The 9,269-nt window shown below is 40.0% G+C and overlaps 1 protein-coding gene across 3 annotated transcripts in view; it reads right to left on the bottom strand.

Annotated features, from left to right (window-relative positions):
- Window positions 1–279: 279 nt before the first annotated feature.
- PLCG2 (phospholipase C gamma 2) overlaps window positions 280–9,269 on the bottom strand; it is a 488,855-nt gene continuing 479,865 nt past the window's right edge. For all 3 annotated transcript variants that reach the window (XM_078669997.1, XM_078669998.1, XM_078669999.1), the window contains exon 33: window positions 280–5,993. In XM_078669997.1, coding sequence (XP_078526123.1) covers window positions 5,942–5,993 — 52 coding nt within the window. In that variant the 3' untranslated portion in view covers window positions 280–5,941. The remainder of the gene's footprint in view (window positions 5,994–9,269) is intronic.

The following is a 9,269-nucleotide window of genomic DNA, read 5'->3' as shown; positions in this document are numbered from 1 at the left end:
AGCTGCACTGTTAACCAGACCATAAAAAGGCATTATTCTGCCTCTTGCAGTAATTTGGCATAGCCACTAAGCGCAGCCCCACAGCTGCTGCCTTACCTTGCCTTATGGGACTGATAGATGTTAATTACCACAGAAAAGAATGCCCATCCCATCAAGTTTTTTGTTTTTAATATAATCCTGTAACAGTATATTGTTGTCTGTCAGAAGGCACTACACAGACACAGGATCAACAAAGAAACAACAATGTGTATGATGCAAATGCAAACACGCCTACAAACATTTAACAATAAATTAAAAACTTTATTAATCCAGTGAAACAGTGCATTTTGCAGACTTGGACTCCAAAAGAACTGGCAGCATTAATTTATTTTTACATATGCTACAACATGTTTTAAGTTTTCGAACAAGAGATCAGGATTGTAATGGGAATTCAGCATTCAGTAAAAAAGGAACGCATGTGTCAAAAAACTTAAAAATACATTCTGAAAATCATTAATAATTAGAGTTAGAAAATATTACAGGTATACTTTATTCACACACAGATTAATTTTGAAAAAAAGTATCAACTGATAGAAATATAAAATGCCAAGTTATTGTCAAAAATTGGAATACAATTACTAAAAATAACCAAGAAGCGGACCCATGTTCTGACTAGTTGTTTTGATGAGGCTTTATTCCGTCTTCCTTTGAACTCTGGTATTAATTCCTAAACTTGACCATGTGGTCAGAATAGTGTGACAATGTATGCTCTAAACGCTTACATATTTCAGGTACCTCCTAGAAGTGTTTCATCAAAAGCCCTATTTGCGTTCATGAATCACCAAAGTTTTGTGATGTGATAATCACTCATCTTCATGAGAAAAGTTGGATATAAGAAATCTTAACATGTACTTTCAAGGACTCTTAACATGGTGGTCTTAATGTGCTATAATGCCCTCGCAGTGAATTCTGTTGTATGTATTTACTTGCCAGAGGCAACAACACAGGAGTACAGAGTTTTGTTCTCATTTGTTAACATTGACAGAAAAAATTAATTGTTTTCCCTTTAGTCATTCATGGTTAGAGCATTTTTTGAGCGGGTTTGCCCTCTTTTTCCTTTACAAAATAGAGAGTGGAAGCACAGACCACCATTCTTACTGACACTGATTTAGCTTTGAGCGTGGTGACTAAATGGCTCCACACACTTCAGAGCTGTGGTCACCTAAACTGTGCGTATAGGTAACTTGGTACAGGATCGTGTAAAGGTATACAATCAAATGACTATGGTTCACTCGGGAAAGCATCAAGCTCAAAGAATTATGATATGTGAATAAAAAACATATATAATATTGATTACTGAAGTACGCCTAACACCAAATCACACCCCAAAACACATCAACACACCCAAAAAATATAAACAAAAGTAGTCCCTAATCAATAATAACAGAAAAACAAATTAGTGAGTTTGCAAATTGTTCATTCTAAATCACAAAAGGAATTTAAACAAACACAACTAATGCAACACAGAGAGGACTGATATAAACTTTTACAGAGTAATAGGCTGCCGTTAAGTAAGCAAAAAACAAAGATTTATTACATCTGAAAGCAAATGAGATTTGAATACAAAGCCAGACAAATATTAGATTGATTCCAGCAGTCCAAATTACATAGGTAAAAGTCAACATTTCAGCCCAAGGGTAAACTTGACCAGGGCCAACACCAGGACAAAGTGTCTCAAAAAAGAAAAAGAAAAGGGAAAAAGAAGATCATTAAAATCTATTTAATATATCCAGAGGAAAAGTGGGGGTGAAAAAAGGCGTATGATGAAAAATATTCAATATTATGTATGAATGTTTTTATTCACATAACATCACTGTTTGAGTTTGATGCTTTCCTGAGTGAGCCATAGTCATTTAATTGCATATATGTGCCCTGGTTCATAGGGTTATTGGCTTGACTCAATTCATTGACATCATGCAAAGGTGTGTCACTATAAGAACAATCCAACTTGATTTTTTCAGGGAGATAATGCGCCTCAGAAGAAGTGATTCTAGATATCATTGTAAAGATTGACTTCATAAAAAGAATAACACACTACATATAGGGAACATGGTGGAAAGGAGAGGCAATTGTGTGTACTATGACCAAGATTGGGTCTTTCCTTTTAACTTTGTGACTCTCTTGTCTTTGTGGCCCAACAGTTTTGAAAATACAACAATCATGCTGATTGGTGATATTTTTTGACTGGCAGCATGTGTAAAGTGCACCCTACCTAAGTGGTTCATTTAGAGTTTGACAATGCCTCTGCACCATCAAACTCCTGGTTCGCCTGCCCCATTCAGATACAGGAGAATTGTAAAGCTTCCAGAATCATAAATTAAGCTGGCTCTGCCACCAGATAACCTTGGCCTGATGGCCTGTCCACCCCTGGGCTGCAAGGTCTCAGTGATGGTTTCTGTCACGCCTTTTCCCAACTTGGTTGTTGTCTTATGTCAGAAAAAACGACAATGGTGCCCGTGCCCTGACAGAACATTATTGTATGTCAGAGCCATTGATTATTATGTTTTAATGAAGAAAACACCCTGTTCTGGATTTGTTTTACTTAAACTAAATATTGTATTGAGCGGGCCAAGAAAACATAGAACCAGCTTGAAAGAGTGCCCCACCATCAGATGCGCTTGAGGCTGTAAGATCCTTGGCAGGCAGGCAGAGATCTCCAAATATGGTGAGAGGTCCTCTGCTCTTTGGGAGCAGGCCCCTACCGACTAGGCATTATGGCAACACTCCCCACCAATGTTTCATTTGCATCCCCTAGAACTCATGGTCCTGGTCCTAAATACTCCCCAGCAAAACAAACTGGTCTTCTTTCTCTTGAAGCTAGTCTATGTGAGGAAAAGTTGCTGTCTAATAAAGATCCAGATTGTTGGAGTCTGTATTGAAAATGAAGCACCACTTCTGATTTCCCTGTCAAAAAAGATGGACTATGCCCACCAGGTTGAGACATTTAAAAGTCAAACAGGTAATTTTAAAATGACTGTGGTCTAACACATGAAGCCATGGCAGTGACCAATGAACAGCAGACATTTGTTTCCATTTGTGGGAATTGGTTATAGCTCTTGAAGCTGTATTAATTATTCTTTGGCACTAGTAAATCAGGTTCTTTAGAAGCTTGCAGAAAAGAGCATTGCATTAATCCAGTCAACCAAGCACTACACACATTATTTTCCAAAGAGGATTGGGTGAATTGGTTTGAACTTGTTGAGCTACAGGTAACTGTTCTAGAAAACCATATTCACCTGGGGCACAAGAGTTACATATATTTACAGAGGCTGCCTGAGTTTTTCCTTTTCAACAGACTTGTTTATGGGACCTCTGTATTTTAGTGGTGACTGCTTCGGAGGCTCTTATAGAAATAATTAGTAAAAACAAAAGCCATAATCTTTGGTTCTAGTAACTTTTCTTATGTCATACCTGGCCACTTGTATACCCAAAGCACCAACCACAAGGTTGTACTCGAGAGATGCAGGGCACAAACATATTGTTCTTTAGAATGGCCATTGTTTTTTGGGAGGCACACAATTAATTAAACAAGCGGTAAAAAAAATCATAGGCAAACAGCAGATCACATATATTTTACATTATTCCATGACTTTACTATGTCAAAAAATTATGAAAACTACAACATGTCTGAGAGTGGCTACTCTTGGGCCACGTCACACACGTCTCACTTCCAGTTTTGTATCACCCCCCCATCTGGAGTAATACACAAATAACAATGTTAAGGAACATCCAAGGATGTGCTACCTGATGTCATTTATGCCCAAGATTCCATGGCTGAAAATCCATTGTATGATAAGTTAAAAGCAGCTGGTAACATTTTGTGAAGTAATACATTTTTCATAAAGGTCACACACAATGAGGATTGCGGACTTGGGTCCATGATATGATAGCCCAAAAAGCACACATAATGCAAGCTGCCCACACATGTCAGGAACTATCTTGCACCTTTGCTGCTGCACTTTGCCCTGGGTATCCTTAGTAGGCTGAGCGTGAGTAATGATAATGTTTGACCTTGGAGGTAGATGGTAGAAGAGCTGTCCTGGTATCTTTATGTGAGTCATCAGATATTTAAAGGCAAATGCTTAGCAGAGGGCACCATTGAGTACTCCATACTTTGGAGGTGACACCTGCATGTCTTCAGGTGAAAGAAATGTACCTGCCACATCCTAGACTTTTTGTAAAGGACACTGAACAAGTTGCTAAGGAAATTCACCCAACCATGAAGCTGTAGGTCAGGATCTCCTTAAATAGGTTGTTTTTATAGACTGAAGACGTGACCACCAGTTCTCCCTGAGAGTTCTCCTGATTCTGCTTTTTGGATCCCTTCAGTATAAATTATTGCTTGACATGGTTTCCACTTAAAAATGTAGTCAACCCCTTCCCCCCGCCCACTGTTGGTCTTAGCATATGACTAGTCAGAGTGCAACTGCAGATCTATAAATAGCTTTTCCATTCTCCTCGTTCTAAAAAAAAATCAGACTGGTTGACCAGATTTGCAATAGCATACTCTGAACCAAATCATGGCAATGTCTGCCTCACCATACACCTGACATACTAAACAGTTACACTGGTTGAGAAAAAAACGAATGTCCTGAACAAGAACAAACCAGATGAAAACTATTTAAACAGAAATTATTCTTATATAGTTTAAAAGTATTAAAACAAATAATCATATTTCTTCATTTAAAAAAACGCAAACGACACACAACATACTTTATAATATATGAATAAACTCGGCAAACAATATAATGTTGAATGCATATTCGGTGCACATATTCGAGACTGGCTGTGGAAAAAGAAAATTAGATTGAAATCCTTAAACTAGGTACTGATTGCCTAGCATTAAATGCCCAAGTCAGGTACCTCTGTGGTGATACCCTACATCAGTATGAAAGCACCATGTGCTGTGTATATCACATTGTAGCATGCTGAAGCTCACTTAAAGATAAAGGAAAAAATCTGCCCACAGTGTCTAGAATATTCTGCCAATGAATCACTTTCTTTTGTTTCCCCTCAGGATGTAAAACTTTGTTGCAGCTCTCAACAGCTTCCTTTCTGTCTGCTAGCAGAGCAGTGTATACCGTATTGTTAGAGAAGAGTAAGCACACATTGGTGCACTTCTCCAGCGGCGTAGTTTTATTACAAGATGGCACCGCCAGAGTACTGTGAACGAAACCGCCTCCCCATTGAGCATACTGGTAACAAATCCTCTCTTTCTTCCATTCAAAGTTGCATACTTGAGGAGCTGGCCTGGAAACAAGGAGAAGCAAGCACCAAGGTCCCGTGAAAGGAAGAAGTATCTTGTGGCAGTAGGAATATACAAGGAACTTGTGTTTGCAGGCTCTCCATTTTCTGTACTGGAGGCGTGACATTTCTAATGTTCTACCACCATTTGTCGTCTATCACAAGACACTTCTCTTGTTCAGCACCAGCTCAAGAGCCCACAAGGCTGGGATTGATAGAAGACAAGCAAAATGTATTGGAACCAAATAGGAGCATCCTTACCTTGACCCATAGGTTGACCCAAGCAGTATCAAAACACTGATGCCCACCAGATGGCAGATGTTTTCATATGCTGTAACCTGAATGTCGATTTAAAGTGCAGTCATTCCCAGCGACTGAACCAGAACTGCCTACGACAGACAGATGAATCCTTCACCACACAGGTGCATATTGCCACGCAAGTGCGGTATTGTCCTGGCATGTGCCACATGTCTTCCTGCCTTTGTCCCAGGGCAGACATCGCAATGAATACATTACAATAAAACCTGACTATTATTGAGGCTAGGAGTAAAAAGAATGAAGGCTCCTATTTTCTTCTTTGAAAGTCACTGATGTGGACCATATCTGGGGTACTTCAGCAAGAATGTTCCATCTCTAGATGCCTGTCATCACAATCAAGTCAGCTTCTATAGGAGTAGAATGTGCTGTTACTGATTTTCTTTTCATTTAACCTGTAAAAAAAAACAAGATAGTTTTGTAGAATTTTCTGTTACTGATTTTATTTTTGTTTGCCCTGCATATAAAATCAAAGCTATGTAAAATTGAATCGATGAGGGCTATTCAGCGAACAACAACTACTTTTGCCAGGATCATATACTTTCAAGTGGCCATTTTTTATTGCATCTGGTACCTTGACATGGATATGAAATGCTGGGGGTGATTAAGTTGATATCTAAAATATAGAGATGATGTAGTGCGATGTGAGGAGGATGTAGTGGGGATATGTTTAGAAGTGTATTGGTGAATACATTGCACTAACGTATTCACTGCTTCATCTTGCCAGGCTGCACAAATATGACATTTCTATGAAAGGTCTGTAGTGTATGTTGTTGTAGCACATGTATGATTTATATTTATGTAAAAAGAAAAAAAAACAGATCCCCATTACTGAGTCCCCAAATTATCTAATATCCATTTAGTGAAAAACTAAATATTAGAAATACAGTTGGGTTAAACATAAAATGGAAAAAATATATTCAGTTAGAAAAATATAAGTTTACCAAACAACTTAAAAAATAAGTTGTGGACCTGTATAGTGAATTAACTGGGGAACATAACTTTAATGCAATTGGATTATATAAGGCGCTTGGCACTATCTCTCCACCAGTGAGCAATGAACATTGCAAGAACATGTACAGATATTTCTATGAAGTAAGCGAGTGGCAGCAACCTGCTCTGTCATGTCTCCTATATTTTCATGCATGTGCTATAATAAGTTTTGCGAGGCACCAAATGCTCAAGGGGAAAAGGTGAGCATAGGAGGAAAATGAAGAAGGTTAAATACCGTGTGGACATGGATGCAAATGTTCAGTGAGATGCCAAAAGTGAGATACATAATGTGGTCCAGATTTCAGAGTTTGCGTCTGATTTCTGTTACTTTTCTAACGCAACCCGACATTGGGATTTACAAACTAACAGAGCACAGCAGCTTTACTTGCTGCGCTGCCTTGTCTGACCTCTTTGTAAATATGCCCCTGTGTGTCTCAAATGCAGACTCAGAAGGCCAAATTTACTAACATTGTGCACTGTTATAAAGTCACCAAAAGTAAAGCAAACCAGTGTAAAGTTTTGATTTGGGGATAACCTTCTGAGGCAATCCTTTTTTGGACTGGAAAGTTGCCTAAAGTAACACAAAGCACAGGTTTACACTATTTTGTGCTTCTTTGCAATAAGGGGAAACGGGTGATTTCTTGGCATTCCCATGGAACCACCCATGTTTTTTGGTGCAAAGCCCTTTCTCCTAATATTTGTAGACAGGACTTGGTGGCAAATTAATATGCCTGCTTGAGGTAGACAAACAGGAGAAAGGTTTTATTTTCACCAAACCTTTCTATTAAAGACAAGATTCATAAGTGATCTGCTTTACATTTATCCTGGAGGGGGAAAGTTGATTCTGTTAAAATGATTATTGCTCCAAAAATATTCTATCTTTTATCCATGATACCTTCCCAACTTCCACTTAAGTTTTATAAATATTTACACACGTTAATCTCCAAACTCATTTGGAATAATAAAGAGGGCAAGATGGCGGCAGAGTCGGTGGCCGAGTGAGCACTGCAACTGAATGCTCTCCGAAAACCCCCAGAAATGTAGAATAGAGGCGGCTGAAGATTAACTGACCCCACACTCATATCTTTTAAATGTAGACGGTCAAGAACAGTAGCAGCATCATATAATTGTTGCCACCGGGAAATGCTTTGGAGTATATTTATGAGACGGAGAGATCCATTATCGGGCTTCCGGTCATTGCCTCTGCTTCTGGTGATTCTCGGGGAATCAGCGGGAGACGCATTCAGGATTTGGAGTGAGGTGTTGAGAGTAAAGAGGGTGAAGATGCCCAGGGGAGCTAAACAACGCGGCAGAGCTCAGGTGGGGATCACTTCGGCAAAGCAAAGAGGAAACGCCCAGGAGGAGACACAATGACAGGGAGAGGCTACAGAAGACACAGGCAGTAAATCACGTACTGGGAGCTGTCGGACTATCGGGCCAGGGAAGAAAACCCCTGCTATCATTCTCGTCGCTAGAAAAGTGAAGAGCAATAAACCGGATAGCCTTGTTATGGAGAAGGCTGATGTGTCACTGCAACGTGATGAGGTGAGCGGTGAGAATACGGGGGTCATTGATACTGGTCTGAAAATAATAACAAATGAGGGGAATCATGCAGGTCAGATGGATAGTGACTTTGCTTTACCTACTCCTGGGGCCAGTGGAGGGTCAGGCGAGCAGTGTGCTGCAACCTATTCTATGGGGGGGCCAGAACCCTGTTGAATTGATATCTGGGGGCTCGGAGATGGACAAAAGTACCAGTACCAGCGCTGATATCAGTGATAAAAGTTAAGCATATCTATTGGGAGAACAAGTTGACCACAGTAAGGCACAGGAGTTGTTTGAAAGCGATGTGGGTGAACATTTTTTTCATTGTAGGATCACTCTAACTCATCAGGAGATGAGTCTGTACAGTTATCTGATGGCCCAAATGGCTCACCAAATGGTAAGTGGAGTGAGACCAGCAGCATACATTTAGATGAGACTCCGGGGAACTGGTCTAGGATGTGTGGACCGGACACTCTATGAAACAAAATCCAGCAACAGTGATATCTAGAGAAGGGTCTATCCTAGTGACCTTAAATAATCAAACATCATCATCATTAGGCCCAGCTGATACTCTTGAGGCAATGCGACAAGGGCATCATAACTCAATGGATCACACAGAAGAAATCTCTCAGGCATTCATATATAAGACAATAATGTCACATTGAGAGGAGACCCGGGCAGAGAGCCAGAAAACGCAGGGAGCATGCCATAAACTACAAAACTCACTTCGGCCAGTTGCCAAATCCTGTTCTGAGTTTGCCGAGCGGATAACGGAGGCCGAGAATCGCATTTCTAATCTTGAGGATTCAATAACTGCTCAAAAGGTGGTGACAGATGATTTGGCAACGCAACACAGTAGTATGGCATGGAAGCTTGAAGATATGGAAAATCACTTTGCCGTAACAACTTAAGACCTCTGGGAGTTCCGGAAGGTATTGAAGGGAGTGACCCGCGGAAGTTTGTTGTAGGACTGTTCACCGAAGACTTCCCCGAACTGACGCAGTGGGTATGGGACAATGAATTACAAAGAGCCCATCAGTTCCCCTATTGACAGAACTATAATCAGGGGGCTAGTAAGCCTGTGCAACCAAGAGCAATCCTTATATGTCTATCTCTAATTTTTTATCCAGGCA

The sequence above is a fragment of the Lissotriton helveticus genome, chromosome 12, assembly GCF_964261635.1.
Source record: "Lissotriton helveticus chromosome 12, aLisHel1.1, whole genome shotgun sequence".
NCBI lineage: Eukaryota > Metazoa > Chordata > Amphibia > Caudata > Salamandridae > Lissotriton > Lissotriton helveticus.
The sequence above is the reverse complement of the archived record's forward strand: the minus strand, read 5'-3'. Positions and strand labels throughout refer to the sequence as shown.